The sequence below is a fragment of the Helianthus annuus genome, chromosome 12 (genome assembly GCF_002127325.2).
Source record: "Helianthus annuus cultivar XRQ/B chromosome 12, HanXRQr2.0-SUNRISE, whole genome shotgun sequence".
Classification (NCBI taxonomy): domain Eukaryota; kingdom Viridiplantae; phylum Streptophyta; class Magnoliopsida; order Asterales; family Asteraceae; genus Helianthus; species Helianthus annuus.
In genome coordinates this window covers 65399638-65422697 of record NC_035444.2, presented here as the reverse complement: position 1 = coordinate 65422697, position 23060 = coordinate 65399638, and the positions used below count along the sequence as shown (strand labels likewise).

Below are 23060 nucleotides of genomic sequence, written 5' to 3'. Positions count from 1 at the left end.
GTACATTCTAATAAAAAATATACGGAAAGATCTAACCATCATCAACAAAATTTAATTCAAATATGCAACTTTGTTTTGTAATGTTGATTATTCGAGTTCTTACATTCCATCTGTTGAGCAAATATAATACCTGAGCAGCGCTCCTAAAAATGACGGACAGAAGTAATACCTTTCAACTCTTTAAGAACTTCCATGGCATGCTGCTGCTGCTGATTTTAATGTCATAACGATCCAAAACCATCTAACGGCCACACCTATAGTCAAAGCACACGCAAATGCACAATTAGCTATCAAGATGGCTCATACTTCATTGAAAACATTCATATCAAGAAACACAAAAGTGATGAAACTGGTCACTTACCCTACACCATACTTTGCCTTGAATAAGTCCATATGGAATCGGACCAAAGTTCCGAGAATCATTAGACGCATAAATGTTATCTCCTTGAATCCATACATGACCCTTTGGCACCTACATGTTCAAATCACAAACATGAAGTTGGAAAACAACAGTCTATGCAAGAATCAAAGCATCAACAATCTTGATTTTAAATTGCGCATATCAAGAGCACATAATGCGTCGTGCATCACATGCTGTGGCGCCTTATGCAACTGACCAGTAATTGGACCGTGATTGCAATGAGCCTGAGTTTTTAATTCTCATTGAACAAATCTAACCATCAATTGAGCCCATAGTTGTTTAATGGCGAATAGCGGTAAATAGCGATAAGGTACCTATATGCTACATAGCGAATAGCGATGAATAGCGGGAGCTATTTTATAAATAGCGATACACTAGAAATAAAATTTATATGTATTTTATATCAAAATACCCTGGTATATACGCTAATGTACATGTATATTTAACAAAAACCTATAATCCAGCTATTTTATAGCTATATTTAAAAAAATAAAAAAATAATAAAAAATAACTAAAAACCCGCTATTTATGGCTACATACCCTGTAGCGACCTTCGACCCATATGCTACGCTATTCGCTATTGCGACTATAGCGATCGCTATTGACAACTATGATTGAGCCATGGGTTTGTGTATTTGTACAAATTAGACAATCAATTGAACAAATCTGACCAGAGATGATGAAAAACACGTATATTTCAATGTTTAAACGTTAACATGTGAAAAATTATCTACAAATATTTTTTAGTATGTTACTATTCTTAATAACAAATGCCTCGCATACGGTTCGTGCCTTACATCGCGCATCAGCTTCCGTGATCAAAACACGTCTAATTCATCACCAAGAATCAAACTCATAGCTAGAAGTTAATCAGTTATTCAATTGAACACAAAAAGTCTTAAATCGTATGTACAAAATATCGGGTAAACGATGCTAAAACCTACAGTAAATACAAAAAAAAAAAAAACTGTACAACAGTTTGTGCCTCGCGTACGAAAAGCTCAGCGCTATTGAACCTAACGCTTTGCACCAACTGACCCTGTTGCCTCGGTGCGCTTCTCACTTTTCAAAACCAATCAATCAACATTTATAGAAACAAACTAAGTAGTTAATGCGGTAAAATATTGGATATCGGTCAAGCACTGATATTCGAGATATAGGTTATGGCGGTGGGATATCGTTAATTTTAATATCATGCAGAGTTTATTCATATAGCAATTCAATATACTCTCCTACTATTAACAAATTAACCTACTATTAACAAATTAACCTTTTACAACTTGCAAAACACTAACAATTGTAGCACGTAGGAACCAGTGGCGGATCTAGAAAATCCGCATAGGGGTAACGTTTCAATAAAAAGGGGTAACGAAATCGAAAAAACATCAGATTTTTCCAAAATTTACACTAGCGTCGGAGCGCCAAGGGGCAACGGAGGTTACCCCTTCTATCACTCTAGATCCGCCCCTGGTAGGAACTGACTAAGACTTAAAACACTAACAAATAACAATGAAGACTTAAAACACTAATAGCAGCAATAAGAAGAAAGACGAATGATAGAACTTAGAAGAAAGGTACTACTAATATCCGGAAAATCGGTGATACATCGGTTAAATATTGGTCCAATATCGGTTAATATCGCCGATATTATCAGTACTGATATTCTGATCTCGATATCTTGCACCAATATGTCAATAGGGGACCGATAACCGATATATGAGGATATTAAATACATAGCAACAAATAATATTGGGATAATAACAAGATTACCACAACAGTCCTGGATCTATCACTACGGCTAGGCTCAACCAAAAACGAAACAGTTTCACCTTCCATAGCCACAACACGTTTCGTAATCATTTTCCTAGGGTTTTCAGGGGACTGTATCAACACAACATCACCGGGTCCCACTTTCCCCAACCTATGCGACACATATTCCGACAGCAGAACATCTCCTGTCAGATTCAATGTCGGCAACATACTTGGCCCGTACACCTGCAACAAAAATACAATTATTATTAGCACAAGTAAAGGGGGGGTATGTATGGTGTGGATATAGTATAGAGGGATTGAAGGGTTACGAGAGTAGGTGAGAATATGTAGGTGTTGGTGACGTGAAGGAGGCATAGGAACTTGGCGACAATGGCAGCTCGATCGAATGATTGTTTAGCAATGGCGGACCATTTGGTTAAGTTGTTTAACAATGGTTTCATATTATGCGGATGGGATTTTGGGGGAGAAGAGAAGAAATATGGTTGGTTGGTTGGTTATCCGGTTTTATTATGTTTTGGGAATGGGAATATCGAGTGAAGTTGAGTTTTAATGTTGGCATAAAGTTTTGAGTATTATCGTTTTACACCTTGTAATTCTACTTTCTAATCTATGGGTGCAAACGAGTCGAGCGAAGCCTGAGCTTGAGCTCGTTTAACTTTTGAATGCTTAAGCTAGAGTTCGGCTCAGTTCAAGATTTGTTCCTAAAGTTCAAGCTCAGCTCGCAGGTAGTTTTTCAAGCTCGAACTCGGTTCGGACTCGACTCGTTATTATTTATTAATTAAGTTATGTTTATATTAATTATAATTATTACTTTATATACAATTTAGTATGGTTTTCATTATTTTTATATAGTTACTATTATTATTTAAATATATATATTTAGTGTATTAATTACAAGTAAATAACTAACAGACTCGTTTGGCCTCACACTCCGACTTGAACTCGATAAGTGAAGCTCAGGTTCGGACTTGAACTCGTTTAAGCTTGGCTCATTCGAGCATTTGTTTCAAGCCCGCACCCCTATTTCTAAAGTTTGGACGGTTTTTTTTCTTTTTCTTTTTTTTTTTTTTTGGGTAGGGGATATACATGTTAGATATTTTAGTGTAATGATGAAAATACCCTTGTTTTTTTGTTATTTATTAACTGGGGTTTGCCTTCATACTCAATATTGTAACAAAAGTTAAAGATCTGAATCATAATTTGGATAAGCACTATTGAAAGAAGGTTTGATGTATTGTTTATTCTGATAGAAATTAATCTTGATTGACTGGGTTGAATTGATAATCTTGAAAATTAAGGGTTAAAAGATATAATTGTACAGGAAGATATAGAAACAACTGTTAGGGATTTATTATTACTTATTAAAGTAAGGTTACAAGTCTTGGATAACAAGTTATGTATTAGTATAAATACAGATGGTAGGGTATTGTATTTGGTGTGGTTTTCGTTGTTAATAATACTGAAAAGAGTCGTAGGAGTTTTCAAAAAATATTTGTGTTCTATTTAAATTGTACGTTTATCATTATGCTTCCATTCTGTGTCAAATATCCGCTCAAAGATCCAAATGAAAAACATGTTTTAAGCCATAGTCTAATAAAAACTCGCACTCTTTCAAACGCTTTATATCTACTCTCATCTAAAACGGCTTGCAAGCAAATATCCGTGCATGACCATTGCGTTTTCGATAAAACATGAATCTAACTAGAAGCACCAACTCAACTTTGTAGATCTTGAGCATATGAAATAGTTCCATAAAACCAAGAAAATGACAACTTACAATTATGATCATTTTCAAAGAATATATATATTTAGTATACAACAATACCTATGAATGTTTATTTCCTTTCTTCCAGATGTATGAATTTCCTATAACAACTTAAAACCCCCAAAAAAACAAGTGTGTTTCTTGACAGCTTCAACCGCAACCAATCAATGCATAATCTCGAACCACACAATCTAGTCAATACGCTCAAGATTGAATTTGACCATACCCTCGAGGGCCAACTGAAACGCGCTCTGCGGAAGGCATTGCAGGCACTGAATCGCCTCGTCAGCTTTCTGTTTAGCAAGAACTCGGGCTCTTTCAATCCCCCCACTTTTCATCACAAGCTCAATAGCTTCGTTTAACGAACCCGTTTCACAAAACTCCGACTCGATTATCTCCCTCAGCTTCGGCTCTTTTTCGAGAGCAAATATCACTGGTGCGGTTAGGTTTCCTTTCGCCAGGTCACTGCCAGCTGGCTTTCCTAACTGCTCTGCTGACTGTGTAAAATCCAATATGTCGTCGACTACCTGGAATGATAGACCGAGATTCTTGCCGTATTGGTACATTTGCTCGCTGATGTCACTGTCGACCCTGCTAAAGATTGCTGCGCCTTTTGTGCTAGCAGCGATTAGTGAAGCTGTTTTGTAGTAGCTTTTGATCAGATATTCGTCGAGTTCAACATCGCAGTCGAACAAACTCGAAGCTTGCTTAATTTCTCCGCTAGCAAAATCTTTAATAACCTGTCGTAGTTCAAATGTTAGCTTTTGTTTTCTGTTTAAGATTTTTGAAGCATGGGTGTGAGTTTCTAACATGACTCGAAACACGACAGTTGACATGAATCTAACACGAAACTCGCGGGTTTGGGTTTGGGTTTGGTCTAAACAGTTTCTGGTCAAACCCGCGAACACGTTTACCTAAACGGATCGTGTCAGGTTGACCTGGCAGGTCTCTGGGTTGACCCGTCTAACACGTATATTATTGTGAGTTAAAAAAAATATATATATATTTTGTCATAACCTAAAAACGGATTGGGTATTTTATACCAAAATATAAAAATTAAAGAGAAATTAACCATTTAATTATAGTTTAAATGTAATTTAGTTTATATACAATTTTATCTTGTTTTTTTAAATAGTAATCTTAGTGTATTTAATACGTAAATAAATAAAAATAAAACAAAAACTGTGGGCTAAACAGGTCATGTTCTTGTCAACCTAAGAAAATTTGTGTCGTGCTTAGGCTCATGTGTCTGACATGATTTTCGGGTTACATCATGTTCGGGTTGGTATCAAATTTTCGGGTTGAACCAGCCAACTCACAAACCAGACCCATTTAACACTCCTATTAATTGAAGTAATGACGTACCTGGCTAATAAGCTTTATGACCTCAAGGTTTTCAAGATTCGCAAGGTACCATGATGATTGTGCAAACATGAAATCACCAGCTAGAACAGCCACTCGTGTACCGTATAGCTGATGGACAGTTTCTTTGCCTGCATATACAAAGAAAAATGCTAATTAATTTGTAATCAGTCGTAATAAAATCAGTTATTAACTTTCCATTACATTACAAACACTAAAAATCATCAAAAATCTTTACGTAGTTAAAAGTTTTTACCTCTTCTCATGTCACTTTCGTCCAACACATCATCATGAATTAAGCTTGCCGTATGAATCATTTCAATGATCTCTGCCAAGCGCCTATGCTCTCGTGTGAGTTCCCTGAGTCAAAAAAGAAACATGTTACATACATATCGAACCATTTGGGAATTAAAAATAAACAAATAATAAAATGAGATACTCACTCTAAACCTGTAAGCGCTAATGTGGCTCTTGACACTAAGAAAACCAAGGCTGGTCTCATTCTCTTCCCACCGGCACTAAATATCTGCTCAGCAGCAGACATTAAAACCGGATTTTCTGCACCAACAATCTACCAAGCAAATAACATAAAAAAATTTATTAACAGCTTTGAAAAAATTCAGAAAGAAATTGGGGGTAAATTCTTAACCGAATAAATGTTGGTAGCTGAAAGTCATGACTCATCAGGCCTGTAAATGAACCGAACATTCATGATCTGTTCGTGAACTTGGCTGGCGGGAAGTTCGTTTATTTAATAAACGAACGAACATGAACAAAATTATTCTTTCATTTAGTTAAACGAACGAACATGAACACACATGTTGTTCGTTCATATATGTTCCCGAACGTCCGTTTATGTTTGTTCGTTTATATTTTAATAAATACATATGGAGTTTATTTATATAAATATAAACATAAAACAGGATTTCTATCTACTTATATATACAACTAACTGATATATGGGTTTTTCAACAGAATTTATTGTAATTAATCAATAACTTGTATAAAAGAGCTACTTTACGTCCGTTTATGTTAGGTCATTTGTGTTGTTTTATGTTTGTTAAATTATGTTAGTTTAAGTTTGTTCGTTTATGTTCGTTTACATAAACGAACACGAACATGTCCATTTTCTTAATGAACGAACACGAACAAAAAAATTGTTCGATTATATATTCATGTCCGTGTTCGGTTAAAGTTAAACGAACACGAGCATGCCTCAGTCTGTGTTCGTTCGGTTCGTTTACAGGCCTAGACTCCTGATCAAGATACCCTCAAAACTGCCATCTAACTATATTTGAAATCATTGTGAATTTTGACCCACGCATACATGAAGCGCGCCTCAACTCAAGGCCCTGATGTGTTTTCCCAAACGCCTCAGCTTATATGATTGGTCTAATAAACTAAAAAATGAACCTTAAAAACCATTTAGAAAGTTATTAACAGTCTGTTATATAACACACCCCTAACCTAACTCTAATACAAAAACACAATCCTCAATCTTGAAGCACCTTAAGCTAGCAAATTTGACTCAAGAAAGTCAAAACTCTCAACAACATTCAAATTCACATACCAGTAACACAAAACCAGATGAAAAAACAACACAACAGATAACTCACAGACTGTAGATTCTTGTTCAATGTCAGAAGGTCATCCGAAACAACTTCGAACAAATCAGCTTTCGATTCTTTCTTCACACTTAACACCGGTGGAGGCCCGGGCGCATCCTCTATTCACAAAACAATAATTTAAATCAATAAACTGAATTTTACAGAAATTATTAAATTGTAAATGAATATGAAATAATTCAAATTTAAAACTACCATTGAGCAAAGTCTCAGGAGCTTCAGTAGAAAACACTCTACACTTTGCAACTTTCTCATCACCCCTGCAACATATCAATCTCCTACCACCACCACCCCCACCCCTATTCACACTCCTAATCACTTTCCTAGCGTAATTCCTCGACCGAAACCGGTCGAATGAAGCACTAAAAGAACACCCACAAGCACCAAAATCAGCAAACTTAATCCTACCAAATTCAAGATTATGGCATGTAGCCGGCATCATCATCCTAAACACCCCCAAGATCAAAACTTTATTCAATAAAATTAAAAACCCAACTCAGAAACAGCACTAATTTGAATAAAACCACACACCCATCTGGCAAAAAGCCATAATCTTGATTCTTGAACAACAACAATGCAATATGGGAGGTGCAAATGAGTTCGAAAATAAAAGAGGCAAGTTGGAAGTTTGTTGGGTTGCAAAAAACTGTAATCTTGAATAGATATACGGGATTTTTAGTGGATCCAAAAAGTCCACATATGTCAAAGATGCAATTTGGTTTTGTTTTAATTGGAAGGTATAGCTGCCACAAAACAGAGGGGGGTTAAATAGAGGAAAAGGGTTTCTTGAATTGAGAAAAGGGTGGTTTATGAATAGAGAAAATTGGGAGAAAAGGGCACCTTATCTATGGGTTGAATTTGTGTGTGGCAGTGGCAGTGCAGTTGGTGGCAAATTGAGAAACATTCATGTGTTGTGTGATTAGAAATGCCCATTTTTTGTTTTTTTTTTTAAAATGCATAATTAATATCTTTTTTCTTTGTAATTATGAGGGGCTTGATATTATATTTTATTATGGTGTAGAAATCAATAATCAATAATGTATTTTGTTTCAGCATATTTATTGCAGAATTAGTGGTATCAAACCCGTGTATTACACGGATTAAATATAAAGAAAACTTAGATTGAATAATGCTTTAATTTGTAAATGTTAGAAGCCCGTGTTTTACACACGTAAAATAAAAAAATTGTAAACCATACTTCTATATAATTCTGATCACATAGTAAAAAAAAATGTAATATTAGTATAATTTAATTATTGAGTTTTTTCGATTAGTATTAATAGAAAGACGATTTAATAAAAAAGATCTAATTATTGTATTTTTTTTTATTTTACGATAATAATTAATAAAATACATTGTATTTATCTATAAAATTAAATCAAATGGTGCATGCTAATATGGTTATTAACATAATTAGATTAAATTAAATCTATTATATTAGTAAGGCCAAGGACTAAAAAAATATTTTTAAATATAATGTAAGTCTAAATTGTAAGGTTGAATGAGAGAATGACACGTGACAATAATTGGAATCTTATATTAAAAGTTAAATAAGATTTGATATTTATTAAAAGTTAAATTAGAGTCACATGTGACATTCAAGGGACCTTTTTTATTAGTAGATTTGTTACTTTATCATCTTTATCAATAAATAATATTTTAAATCATTTGCTTTTAGAAATATATATGGTTAATCTTAATGAGATGTTATATTATCAAATAAAGTAAATATAACAATGCATAAATAATTAAATCAAAGATATTAATAATAATAAAAAATAATATTAGTTTTTTAGAGAAAATAATAAACTAACGATTAAAAGACTTTTGATTTCAAAAGATATTCATATTAAATACAGAATACAGACATATTAAAAAATATAATGACCCTTTATCGTATGTCATAGAGATGAAGATAATCTTGATCTTTAATATGTAAAATCGATATATTCAAGGGATAAAGTAATTCTTATATTTTTATCTATATATCATATAATATAATTTATTAAGTCAAGCATGATGGTATATCAATTTCTTTTGTGTAAGATGATATATAAATATAATTATTTATTAAGGTGGACAATGGTCTTTATATTAATTTATGTATTATTTATTATGGTTGATGTTGTATGATAAATTGCCACATGGCATTTTGGTAAAATCCTTTATTATGAGAGAATGCCATGTGGCATTAAGGAGACTTCTTTATTAGTATTAGATTAGGCTATGAGGGGCTATGAGGTGTGGATAGAGCCCCAAGGGGCTTTATCATCTCATGTAGGATTCATGTCACCGTCATGTTAGTAAAGGGGTTTTATCATTCCCCTCTTTAATTTGAATGGGTGTGAATGGAGCCCCTTGTAATGATTAAGTAATTATTTATTTAAATATTAATTTTTTAAATTAAATGACAATTTTAATAACTACAAAATTAAAAATAAAAACATAATTTCATTAAAAAAAACTACAAAGTCAAAAAAAAAAACATTACATTCTAGAAAAAAAAAACATACCATACTAGAAAAAAAAGGCAACATACTTAAAAAAAACTACATATATTTGGCCCGAATTTGTGCCTTACGAGCCTCCAAAATGACTCGGTCCTCCTCCGAGACATGTGACAGATCCCTTGCGAGAAAGTCCATGTCTCTCGCAATTTGTTTCTCCATTTTCATTTCTTGTTCTTTTTCCCTAATGGAGATTATTTGCTTCAGATCTGCCTGGAACTCGGTAATCTTTGACGGGCCATCTGATTTAGTAGACTTTCCACGTGCCTTTGCCTTGGCTTTACTTTTATCCCTACCAGTTGGACGAGGCAACTCTTGGGGTTCTTCAAACTCGTCAGCATCCTCGTTTAGATTAATTACTGTACAATACTCGTTGTTTTGCAAAGTTTGCCAATACGGATTGGTCGAATCCCATGGGTTGTTTGGGTTGTTAGGAAACATTGTTGAAAGTTTTTAAAAAAATAAGAGAGTTGTATAAAAATGGAGGTAGAGAGTGAAAGGAATGATTTAAAAAGAGGTAGGAGTTGATATTTATAGTGTGATTTTATAAATAAAATAAAAAGTAATTTTTTTTTAAAAAAAATTTGGACCGTTTCAACGGTCCAAAACATTCAATTTGTCTCGGTCCCTGTGCGTTGCCGCTCGCCATAGCGGTGGCGGAGCATCAATGGCGCCCCGGCTATGGCGCCGGGGGTGTGGTCGAATTTGGAGGGGGGCGCTATAGGCGGCCAGGTGGCGAAGGGTGACGCCCCACACCCTCCAGCCTTACTGTCAATTGAAAAATGAAAAAAAAAATACAAAAATAAATACCTTGGAATTTAGTTATACTTCCTTCCCACAATTTTTTTTAACGGTGAACGAATCTTCTAAATGAGTGACGAAATGGGGAAAATCCTCACCTAGGGGGAGAAGAAGGAATTGAACTCGGGTCTCTTGGAAACCCAAGTCTGTCCCTTACCACTCCACCACAAGTCTCTCCCATCATCATCAGGTGCCGCTGAAAACTAATGGGGAAAGCATGAATTGAACTTGGTTCTCTTGGAAACTCAAGTCTGTCCCCACAAAATTATTTTATATAGTAAAACCTCACGCGTTGCGGTGGAAATTCGGTGGGTATTGATTTAGTTACATAGGAAAGCCAACAGGACTTGAATTCATTACGGTATCAGTGCAATAACGGCACTTGGTATATCAACCTAAAGAGAAATCCAAAAAATAAATTCGTGATACGCCAAAAAGGATATCAACACATGTTCACATAGACAAAAACTATTAAAACAAATATCGGTAATAGTTCCAATAGTACTACTACTACTATTGATGTTGTTCAACCAAAATCAGTTCGGTTCGTCACGGCACTGCTACAATACCAACATTCTTCATAGCTTAAGATACAAAAACAAATCTATTTTTATTTGGTCGAAATCAGTTCGACCTCACTATGAAACGGGAACTTGGTCGGGATTTCGGTCAATGACGTCAATTTTGAAAAAAGAAAATTAAATTTGAGATATGTGTGATAATATGTACGTTTGTATTTCGATTACTTATGCATTATTATTCACAACTCGTTTAAAAAAAACAATATCCTTATGAAGATAAAAGTAGGCATATCATAGTGGCATGTTCAAAATTTCATAAAAAAAAGTTATAAGAAAAAAAATATGTTTAAAAGTATTATATTAATAAAATAATAAAAGTTATTTAAAAAAAGAAAAAAGATAACAAACAAATTATAATATCACTATTCATGGATTCACGTTTTAAGGAAAAAGAAAAGCTAAATGTGAGAAATCTTTTAAAATATATACGTTTGTGCTTTGATTACTTATACATTACTACTCATAACTTGGTTTCAACAAAAAAGAAATATTGATATTCATCGTAACAGTATATTCAAAATTTTATAAAACATTATCTTAAAATTTATAAGAAAAGTAAAATAAAATATGCTCCAAAGTAATTATATTGATAAAAGAGTACATTCCTTCTTGAGTCCAATATTTTTAGTGGTTCTAACCACTTGAGTCCAAAATTAAAAAGTTTAACGCTTTGAGTCTCTAATCACTCATTTTATAACATTATGAGTCTAACTTTTTAACACTTGTACTTTTGATTTTGGACTTAAGTGGTTAAAACAACTAAACACAAGGACTCAAAACGATATAAAATGAACGGTTAGGGACTCAGGGCATTAAACTTTTTGATTTTGAACTCAAGTGGTTAAAACCACTAAAACACAGGGACTCGGAAAGTAATTTAGTCTTGATAAAATAATAAGAGTTAAAAATAAAGGTAACAAACAAATTAGGGTAAATTACTTTTTGAGTCCACGTGTTTTAGTGGTTTTAACCACTTGAGTCCAAAATCAAAATGTTACGCCCTGAGTCCCTATAGCCACTTTTCTTAACCATTTGAGTCCAAATTTCTAACACCATCCACCAAGTTTGTTAACTACAAGGGCAATTTAGTCATTTACACACAAAGAGTAATTTACTCTTATAAAAACCTAAATCCTTCTTTATCTTCTTCTTCTTCTTCTTCTTCTTCTAGATCAGAACCACCATCACCACCACCTCTGTCATAACCACCACCACCTACCTTCCGCCTCCGACTATTACCACCACTAGCCGTAACCACCACCACCTCCGGCGACTGCTCTTGTTTCACCAAACACCATGCTTCAAACCTTCACCTAAAGCCCTAATCGAACCACCCACCTCCGACCTTAACCACCCACGTCTGAACCCCTGAATCAAACCACCCAAAACCTTCACACGAAGCTGATGGCTTGACAAAGTTCAATCCAATGGATCCCCAAAAGCTTCTCCCAAGAAGTATGCATATCAGATTTTCACCCTCGTCGATCGATTGAAATATCGTCGTTCTTCGTGCTCAACTGTGTTCTCTATACTGCCGGAGTTATGTCAGATAATACTTCAGTTATTCATAAATTGCTAACCTAACACTTCAATTGTACATTTCAATACAAACTAGAACCATCAGTAAAGAATATACATGTAATATTCTAGGCTCTTGAACCTCGCGAATAGCTTGCACAAGCGCAACAGTCACAAGTGCCTCCACGCTCCGATTCCTCAAACAAGTAGCCGAAGAACAATCCCTAAACAATTGAAACGCATGATCCGAACTATCACAATCCAGCCATAAATTAGAAGCCACATCAATTATATGCAAATAAGCCCTAAGGTTATTCACAACAACAGACGGGTCAAAAGCAGACGAAGACGACGCCGTTTCAATCACTCGTTCAAATAAGCTGTGGTGGTGCGGTGGTGGTGGTGGTGGTGCCGGAGATGAGTGTTGCAGTGGTGATGGTGGTGTTAGGGTTGGTGGTGTGGCAGTGATGGTAATCGTGGTGTTAGGTTTGAGAGAGAGAAAGAAGATAGATGAGGAAGAAAGAGGGGAGAAATCAGTGTGTGTGTGTGTGTAAGATAATAATAGTAATAATAATAATAATAATATAATAATAATAATAATATAATATAATACACAGGGGTGTTTTAGTCTTTTAATGAAAAACTAACAAAAAATTCAAACAGAGTTAAAAAAATTGGACTCAAATGGTTAAGAAAAGTGGCTATAGAGTCACGACGAACTATTCTTCGGCTTTGAAGATGAGTAAGGAGTGATCGGCTCGAGACTGCTTGAAGCCAACTTCTTGCAAAGAAGTAGTAAACTTTTGGAACCAGTTTTTCGAAGCTTTTTTTAGACCATAGAGAGATCTTCTAAGCCGGCAAACCTTGTTTTCATTTCCCTTCTCAAATCCTTGCGGTATCTTCATATATATCTCTTCGTCTAACTCTCCATGCAAAAAGGTGTTATTCACGTCGATTTGATTGATAACCCAATATTTTTTTTGGTAGCTACAGCGAGCAAAGTTCATACGGTTACAAGTTTGGCTACCTGGGCGAAAGTATCATGGAAATCGATACCTTCAATTTGTGTGAACCCCGTTGCGACCAACCTTGCCTGGTATCTTTCAATTTGTACATTCGGCTTGTACTTCAACTTGTACACCCACTTCGATCCTATGGCATGTTTCCCTTCCGGCAAGTCTTCAAGGGTCCACGTACCATTTTGTTCGAATGCACGAATCTCTTGTTTCATAGGTTCTCTCCAATTAGGACTCTGCACAACTTGTTTAAATGTTTTGGGCTCATTGTTAGAACTCATGGCCGCTAAAAAGGCTTTGTGAGAATTCGTGAACTTATTATAGGAAATGAAATTCGGAATAGGATGTACCGTAGAGGAACTTTGATCGGAGTCGGGAGGCGATTTATCTATGGACGGAGGGAGATATGGACAATGTAGTCATTGAGGCGAGTTGGTCGAGTACGGCTTCTTCTTTCTCTAGGCGGTGCTTGCGTCGATTCTTGGGTTTGAATATTACTAGTCTCTACTCTTTCATCATCAATTGGGCCGAGATCATTGTTGGTCCATTCTCTTCCACCGGGCTGGTCTCATGACTTGGTTCATTATCAAAATGGCCTTGCATGTGCATGTTGGCTTCAGGGAAGAGTTGCTTTCTACTGTGTATGTTCTTCCACATCATCAGTTATTGGTTCTACATGATCATGAAAGTACCAGGATGGGAGTTTAAATATTCCGTTTTCTTCTTCGAGATGTGTGTTGATTTTGTCATGAGGGAAAACATCCTTAACAAACCTCACATCCCTCAAAACCACCATTTTATTATTTTTAATGTCTAAAACTTTGTACCCCTTTGTCCCGTAAGGATATCCTAGAAATATCCCGGGTCTCCATCTTTCTTCAAACTTGTCGCCTCTTATTTCGGTGCTCCGGTAGTATGCCAAACAACCAAAAACCCTCATGTGGTCGTAAGTAGGCTTTTGGTTGTAAATTATCTCATAAGGGGTCTTGTTATTAATGGTCATGGATGGAAGCTTATTTATAATACAAGTTATTCTCCCCATAAGGTTGATGGCAATTTTGCTTCAAATTTTAGTGCCCTTGCGGTCTCGATTAGGTGACGGTGCTTTCGCTCGATGACTCTGCTCTGTTGTGAAGTGTGAGGGCATGTGGTCTCAAGTAACATTCCTTCTTCATTATAGAAGGTCATCATTCGGTTAAACGTAAACTCGCCTCCATTATCACACCAAATTCTTTTAGCTTTTTTTTTTAAATTGGGTTTGATCATCTTATGAAAGCTAATTAGGCAGTCACTTGCATCCGACTTCCATTTCAAAAAGTACACCCACACTGATCGACTAAAGTCATTAACTATAGTCAAGAGTAATTGGCTCTGGTTAGAGAGGGTGTACGCTATCAGCCCCATATGTCATAATGTAAAAGTTCAAAACACTCTTTTGATTGGATAAAACTCGCAAGAAACGGTAGTCTAGTAAGTTTTGCTCTAGCACAAGAATCACAAGTTTCATCATTTGTCTTTAAGGAAATGAAATCAAAACAAGACAGTTTACTGTGAGATGCATGGCCCAAGCGTCTATGCCAAAGACCACTTCCAACAGCCATAGCCATCCTTTCACCTCCGATCATCCTCATCCGATATAGACCATTTTTGCATCTACCCATTCCAATCAATTTCCTTGAAATCAAGTCCTGCATGACAAAGAAATCTGAAAAAAAAACATTACAGTACAACGAAGATCCTTGGTTAATTGGCTTACGGATAATAGGTTACAAGTGAATTCGGGTATATATAAATTTTTTTTAATCCTCGACCCGTTTGGCAAGGTGCATGTTCCTCTACCCTTGACTGGTATCGAATCACCATTAGGAATGGCGACTGGTAGATCATGTAATGTTTTGAATTTCTCATGAAGAGCATTTAAGTTATGGGTTATGTACTCGATGCAACTCGAGTCAACAATCCACACGTTACCTTCGTCAAAAATACCTACCATATTAGCCGCATTTTTAGTGGTAAACATGTGCAAAAATTGTTGGTATTGTTCTTCGTTTAAGCCCGGTATGGGGCTGGCCCAACTTTATCTTGGTTCACCCATAGCTTGCATCGTATCAATGCATCCGACCTTAGCCTTTCCTTTCTTCGTCTTCGCCTTTCCCGGCCACCATTCCAGGTACCCGATTCATTTAAAGCACCCGTCACGGTTATGCCCGTTTTTCCACAAAAGAGGCAATGCACCACCTTTTCATCAACAACCTTCTTGCTACTTTTGGATATGTTTCGGTTGTGTGTGCCTTCACAAATGTCTGAAACGCAGCGGTGTCGGTGTTTGCTTTCTCGCCCACAGAGACCACCTTTTGTTGCTCATCTTCTGAAACAAGATGATATGCTTCTCCCAGGCTGGGTATGGGCTTCATATCAAGGATTTGGGTTCTAATGGTCGAATATTCATTGTTGAGTCCAAGTAAGAACTCATACAACCTCTATTTATCCTTGGAATCAGTCATCTTCTTGCTCAAGCCACATGTGCAGCCCGTACAAGAACATCTGGGAATCGAAAAAACTGCATTTATCTCATCCCAGAGTGTTCTTAGTTTGGTGTAGTATGCTGACAATGAGGAACCATCTTGCTTCGTTGTCATCAGAAGTTGTTTGAGTTCGTATACCCTCGGGGCATTCTCCTTCCCGAAATGCTCCTGCAAGTCCTTCCATATCTCTTTCGCGGAGTTAGCATATTTCACACTAACTCTAATCTCCTTCTCCATGGCTGTAGTCAGCCATCCTCTGATCATGGCATCACATCGGAGCTATGACATGTGGTCTGGATGTGTCTTCTCTGATTTTTGTAGAGTTCCATCGACAAAGCCTATCTTATTTTTTGCAAACAGAAAGGTATCCATCTCTGAAACCCAGTTGAGGTAATTATTGTCATTTAATGCTTCATTCACATGTAATTGTTGTGGGTAATCAGAAGGGTGAAGATAGTAGGGTGAAGTGTGGTCTGCGGCAGCATTGCTGGTTGCGTTCGGTTCCTTTTCTTTGTCGCCGGCCATGGATGGTGGTCGTTTAGTTTAGGGTTTTGGGGTTTTGTTTGAGCGTGTTGTGGAGCAATGCTCGGATACCATAAAGAAATAAAAAAATGTGGCTCATTCAATTGTTCAATTTCTACAATACAAGGTGCAAAATATATACACCAAAGAAAGAAATTATTCAGCCTAAAAAAAGCCTTGACAAAAGGCAACATAATCAATCAAAGGTAATAGAAGGGTGAGCAGGAAATGTGCAGGAATTATTTCCTTCCAACAGGGAGAGACCTTGTGTTCCAAGTGACCCAAGTTCAATTCCTGCGATCCTTGAACCTAGTGGGTTTTACCTCACCACATTGCCGTGCCTTCGGGCAAGTGTTCACGGGCTTCGTCCCTAGGTGAGGGTTTTCCCTGGTTCGGAAGGTGAGTGTATCCTGATGTGGTGACTTTCGCCAGTAGCCCATTTGGAAGATTCGTTGACCGTTCATAAAAAGGGGTTTAACCACCTTGAGAAATAATAATAATAATAATAATAATAATAATAATAATAATAATAATAATAATAAATCACATGTAAAAGGTTCTAGCACAACCCAACTTATACAAGTATGGACGAAGACATGGGTCATGAAAAATTCAGTGGATTTAGATCCATAAGATATCTAGGTCTTATTTTTATATATGTGTATTGGTATTCTACAAAGTTATTTTCAATATATACATTACAATAATAGATATATCGAGTCCACATACCGTATAAGACGGTATCTTTGTACGAAGTCTACGCGACAATGACAACCATTAAATTGGAAGATCTACGGACTACATAAGCGTGTGAGAAATGATATGAATTTCAGTTTCAAATAATTAAAATTACAATAAAGAAAGGGTAAGTTAGTCTTTTTACCATTTAAATAGTTTCCCCTTTGATTTTCAAACGACAATAAATTTTTCATACGTTAATATTTAAAAAAAAAACACCGTATTAACGAGCATTTCATTCTCTTTAATTTGAGCAGCCTATTGCTATAGTTTTCTTAAAAAAAGTACAGGATTTTGAATACCCATTACGTGAATACGTGATTTTGAATACACAACACATGACTATGTGATTACATGATTTTGAATACAGAATTATGAATACCCGTTACGTGATTACGTTATTTTATTATAGTATTTTATGTGAAACCCTAGTATGTGATAATGTAACAATAGTTGACTATGTATTATTACGTGACTAAGTGATTTTGCATTCACATTTTGTGATTACATTTTGTGATTACGTGATTTCATTGTAGTATTTTATGTGAAACTACACTGAGTGATTATGTAATTACGTAAAAACAAAAACACGTAATACATAATATTTCATATGGAATACCTACTATTTTAGGTCTAATCACGTATTAAGGATAAATTATATACAAAACATTAGCCAAATCAACCTATAGTAACCATATAACGTCGTATATTAGAGATTTAATCACGTAATAAAGCATAAACAATCAAGTTCTTATTATTGAATGTGTAATCACGTAATAAGCATAATTGTAATAACATTAGTTATAACAAATCATATTGAATGTGTAATCACGTAATGGATTTATATTGAATGTGTAATCACGTAATGGTTTATGTTGAATGTGTAATCACATAATGGATATTCAAAATCACCTAGTCATATGCTGGGAATTCAAAATCATGTAATCATGTAATGGACTAATGAGTATTCAAAATCCTTTAAAAAAAATTAAGCAAACTACAACAATATGTTGGTCGAATTAAAGAGAATAAAATGCTCTTTAATACGGTATAATTTAAAAAAAAAATATTAACGTATGAAAAAATTATAGCCATTTGAAAATCAACGGGGGAAGTTGTTTCAAGTGAGAAGGACTAAAATACCCTCAAGCCAATGCCACTTATCCTCATCTCGTAGTTACATACACTTTATATGATTTTTTTTTCATGTACATGATCCAACATCTAGATATATCACCTTTTACCTAAATGATAGAAACCGTAAAACATTTTGGACACAATAATGTATCAATATTAAAACACACATACATAGTTCTCTTTTTTTAATTTTTTTTACCAATACAGCTTTCAAAATACAGTAAAATCTCTATAAATTAATACTCGATAAATTAATAACCTCGATAAAATTAATAATTTGTCTAGTCCCAACTTGGGACCAGTACAAAATTGGACCCCTAAGATAATATTTTTTTTTTAAATCCCAGTATATATATATTGGTCCCAACAAAATTATAAATTAATAATTACTAAAAGATTCCAAATTCTAAGATTGTCTAGTAAAAAATTAATTTATAGTCTGTTGGTGCATTAATGTCTGATTAACTTTGTCTTGTATCAAGTCTTGTAAACAGATAGGATAAACCAGTGCTCGATAGGCTAGAAATTAGGTTTGTGTGTGTGATAGCTATTTCGCACGAAATGGCCAGAGACCATTTCGCACGAAATGGAGAAATCCATTTCGTACGAAATGAACTAAAGTCATTTCGCACGAAATACCCATGCCTATATATATCAGAGCATAGGTTGTCATTCGTAACGATTGGAATTTGGTAGCAAAGCTCTGCCGAATTGTCTCCAGGTGCTGTAATACTATTAAATCAATACAAGAGACATTTAAAGTGAATCAAGCTGTTATCAAGTCCGTTTCATTGAATTCCACCTTTGATTCAGATCAAAATTCTTCTGAACGACTCGTTTAGGTCGCACAACGATCCTACAAGTGGTATCAGAGCTCAGGAGGAAGAGTTCTTACCGATTTCAGCTGAAATTCTGACTTCTACACCTTCTTTTTCAAAATTAACAAGATTTTACGGGTAAAATGGATTGAATTCCACATATTACACGCGAAATACAGTTTTAACAAATCCTTGAAAGTATCAGATCTTAAATCGACCTATAACCGGATCAATTGGACAAAAATCTGGCCGATATGATGATGTCAGCATCATTTCGCACGAAATAGACGAGCTTCATTTCGCACGGAATCAACCTTGTTAACACCAATTTGTACGAAATACACATCTCATTTCGTACGGAATAGACGAACTTCATTTCGCACGGAATCAACATTTTGATTGTCATTTCGCACGGAATCAACAATGTGAACTTCATTTCGCATGAAATCAATTTTGTGAATTTCATTTCGTACGAAATAGATTTCCATTTCGTGTCAAGTTGTCATTTCGCCGGAAAGTGTCATTTCGTTTGATCATTTCGTATGAAATCGTCATTCCGTTTGAAACTTGCTGTTTCGCTTGAATCCATTTCGTTTGAAGCCATTTCATATCAAGATCATTTCGCACCAACTGAGTATTATTTCAATTCAAATAATTGATAAGTGTTTAAACTGATTTTATTTGTTTGTGTGTTTGTCTCCAGGTAATTCAAGAAGTTTACATCATGGCTGAAGAATTTTACAGCACATTGTACAAGGCATTTACATCCGAGTCTTCCGAAACCTCAAGTGTTACACCGAAAACCATAACAAAAGCGATCAATGAAAACATTAAACATGATAATTTCTATGGAACACATTCAAAACCACCAACGCTCGAAAGTATTGAAGACTACACTTGGTGGAAAGAACGTTTCATCAACTGGGCAAAGGCTTACGCTCATGAGAGCTGGTTCTGTTTGGAATTTGGCTATAGTAGACCGGTCAATGATAAAGGAGAAGATCTCCCACTCAAAAGCTTATCCAAAGAAGACAAATCCGAATTTGCAGCAGAACAGAGAATGATTGCTTTAATTCAATCATCAATTAGAAATGACATGTTTGCTTTACTTCAACATGACGGGTCATCAAAATCCGTTTGGGAAGCTTTACGGGTTAAAGCTGAGGGGGGTAAACAAATCAAGAAAAATAAAATTGCTTTACTAAAGAAAGAATTTGATTTGTTTGATAGCTTGAAAGGTGAATCAGTTCGACAAATGATAGAGAGATTTGGTCATTTAAAAATTGAACTTGATCGTTTTGGAATTGTTAAACCTCGAGAAGAAATAATTGATAAAATCATAGAAGCGTTACCACGAGCTGATCAGTGGCAAACGTTTGTGTTTATATTGAAAAATGATGTGTTATATGATACAATTTCTCTTGATGTCTTGATAGAAAAAATTGAAAGTCATGAACTGGAGTTGCAAAAACAAAGTAAGATGAACGGTTCTTCACATCAACAGAATGTGGGTCTTTATTACAAAGGAAACATACCCTCGGTGAAAGTTGGTGATTCACCAAAGACAGCATTTAGTGGTGAAAAGATAAAGACAAGTTCATCAAGTTACAATCCAGGATATCATTCGTCTTTTTCAAACGTAAACTCTGAAGAATCAGAAGAAGTTCTCTGTAACATCGCTCTTAAATTGAAGAATTCTCCGGCAATGAGCATCAATGCAGCTAAGCAACAAATGAGTTTTCTGGCATATGTGTTAGAGTCATACGAAGGTCTAGTGTCTGGAAAAATAGGAAATTCAGAACTGACAAAGGAAGACTACGACCAGATCGATCCAGCAGAAATGGAACTCATTGATATACGCTGGTGTCTAGCAAGTTGCATTCGAAGAGCTCAGAGATATATGGAGATTACTGGGAAGCAGTCAATAGGTGGTCCGTCAACAAAGCTAGGATTCGATAAATCCAAAGTGACCTATTTCAGATGTAAGCAAAAAGGTCATTTCAAAAGAGAATGCAAAAACTCTGAAGTTGACGAAGCTGAGAAACCTTTTAATGATGATTATTATCGAAAGGCAATTTACCACCGTAGCAAAGAAGAGCCGAAAATGATTGAAAATAATCCCAAAGAGAAGTCAAGAGCATGTGCTATAATCCATGATGATGAAGGGTATGATTGGAGTCAGATTCTTCCAGAAGAAGATCGTGTTGATAATCAAAGTACAGCTCATGGCAAAACTATTTCAAAGAGCAAACATTATGTTTTTGTTGCTAAAATCAAAGAGAAAACCAGAGAAGAGATTCTGAATGAGAAAACATACAGAGAAAGAAGCATTGCTGGAAAAAGAATTGATGAAATGCAAGAAGAGTATGAAGACGCTGTCAGTTATAAAAGATGGGACAAGAAGCGAGAGTGCTATGTCAACAGAGATGGTGAACCTGTTGTTCCCAAGAAGGACATAATTTTTGATGATGTTCTTTTAGTAATTCCTCGATTTGTTGAATATTATTCAAATGCTGAAAGAGATAAAACATATGTGAAAAGGCTGGAAAAACTCATAAGAGATGTCATGATATCAAGTTTGAGGAAGAGGGATGAAGAAAGAATGAAGAAGAATGTTGAGGGTATGGTAGAAGAGTTGAAGAAGATCCTTGAGGAAATAAAAGACGAAGCTGTGAAAGTGGAAGAAGTGAAAGAAAAAGCTGATGTGAAGTTAGAAAAGGTTGAGAAAGCTGTTACCAAAGAAGAGCAGTTTAATGAAATGAAGAATGAGAGTTTAGTTACTGGTGATGTTGGTGTTGATGCTGGTGATAAAAAGAAGAGTGAAGCTGATCAGAAACAGTCAGAAGCAAACACCAAGGTGCCAATCACTAAGGTAAAATCTGATTCTGAAGTCTTAATTGAAACTGTTGAAAAGTGCAAGAAATGCATGGAAACGTGCAGAGCTTGTACTGAAAAAGATGAACAATTCAGAACAAGAAATCTTGAATTCAATAAAATCGAAGAAGTTTTCAAAAATAAATGCAAAGAGATCTTAGAAAATGAAAAAGTTTTGAAAGATAATAATGAAAATATAACACAGAAATGTAAAAATTTAGAAAAAGAAAATGAGATTTTGAAAGAAAAAATTTCAAAAATGACAGAAGAATGTTCACAAAAAGAAATTGCATGTCAAGAAATGAAAAAAGAGTACGATTCAATAAAATTGGCTTATCACATTACTAAAAAGTCATATGAAGATGTGAAAAGTCAAATGAAACTTGTTCAATCACGATTGAGATACTATTCTGAAACAACTGATACGTTTAAGCGACAGTATGAAATAAAGCAACAAGTTGTAAATTCTTACATTGAGGATGTTGCTAAACTAAAACATCAGATTGCTGATTTAGAACAGGATAACAACAAGTTAAAAAGTTATCATGCGTCATCATATGTGCTTGAAAGAATTTTCAACATAAAACCGGATGGTAAAGATTCTGAGCAAAACAAAAAGGGCATTGGCTCAGAGTTTCATCAAGTTCCACCACCGAAAAAGTTTGCATTTTATGATGATGAAAAGGTCGAAAAAGCTTTCAACATGGTAGATCAATTGCCAGATAACATTGACGTAACCTATTCCAAATCTGATGATTCTGGTGATTCAGAGGTGGTAGGTAAGGTCGTTGAAAGTGTTTTGAAAGAAGAGTTAGTTGAAACAGGTAAATCTGAATCACAGGATAGAAATGAAGGTAGTTTTCATGAAGAATATCTGAAAAATTCAAAATCTAAGAAAAAATTGAATGATGATTCAAAAGGATTGGTTTATACCATGATTGGATCAGACAAATTATTCTTAGATATTGTATTCCCGATTCAGAATGTGATTTCAGAAAAGATTGACAAAGTGTTCAAAATGGTTGAGATTGAAAAATCTGAAATTTCAAAGTTTGCCGGAAAAGGTCATAAAACTTT

At 35.2% G+C, this 23060-nt stretch overlaps 2 protein-coding genes across 2 annotated transcripts; both read right to left on the bottom strand.

The window, feature by feature from the left end:
* Window positions 1-20: 20 nt before the first annotated feature.
* On the bottom strand, window positions 21-2700 carry LOC110895199 (mitochondrial inner membrane protease subunit 1). The gene is made up of 4 exons (XM_022142477.2): window positions 2503-2700; window positions 2192-2416; window positions 362-472; window positions 21-254 (listed from the first exon to the last, which is right to left on the bottom strand). The coding sequence occupies exons 1-4, from the start codon at window positions 2632-2634 to the stop codon at window positions 222-224; spliced, it is 501 nt and encodes a 166-aa protein (XP_021998169.1). The 5' UTR covers window positions 2635-2700; the 3' UTR covers window positions 21-221.
* A 1224-nt stretch (window positions 2701-3924) lies between these two features.
* On the bottom strand, window positions 3925-7816 carry LOC110895200 (solanesyl diphosphate synthase 1, chloroplastic). The gene is made up of 6 exons (XM_022142479.2): window positions 7142-7816; window positions 6938-7047; window positions 5765-5892; window positions 5578-5681; window positions 5325-5452; window positions 3925-4699 (listed from the first exon to the last, which is right to left on the bottom strand). Exons 1-6 carry the CDS (start codon window positions 7389-7391, stop codon window positions 4151-4153), a joined length of 1269 nt encoding a protein of 422 aa, XP_021998171.1. The 5' UTR covers window positions 7392-7816; the 3' UTR covers window positions 3925-4150.
* Between the last annotated feature and the right edge of the window lie 15244 nt (window positions 7817-23060).

Bases quoted from the DNA above. Each gene is read 5' to 3' on its own strand.
- LOC110895199 (XM_022142477.2), bottom strand. From the start codon at position 2,634: ATGAAACCATTGTTAAACAACTTAACCAAATGGTCCGCCATTGCTAAA. The intron at 473-2,191 runs GTAATCTTGTTA...TTGAACATGTAG, and splicing joins ATAGATCCAGGACTGTTGTG to GTGCCAAAGGGTCATGTATG. The intron at 255-361 runs GTAAGTGACCAG...CTTTGACTATAG, and splicing joins AAGGCAAAGTATGGTGTAGG to GTGTGGCCGTTAGATGGTTT.
- LOC110895200 (XM_022142479.2), bottom strand. From the start codon at position 7,391: ATGATGATGCCGGCTACATGCCATAATCTTGAATTTGGTAGGATTAAG. The intron at 5,893-6,937 runs GTGAGTTATCTG...TTTGCTTGGTAG, and splicing joins TGAACAAGAATCTACAGTCT to ATTGTTGGTGCAGAAAATCC. The intron at 4,700-5,324 runs GTACGTCATTAC...GAACTACGACAG, and splicing joins TCATAAAGCTTATTAGCCAG to GTTATTAAAGATTTTGCTAG.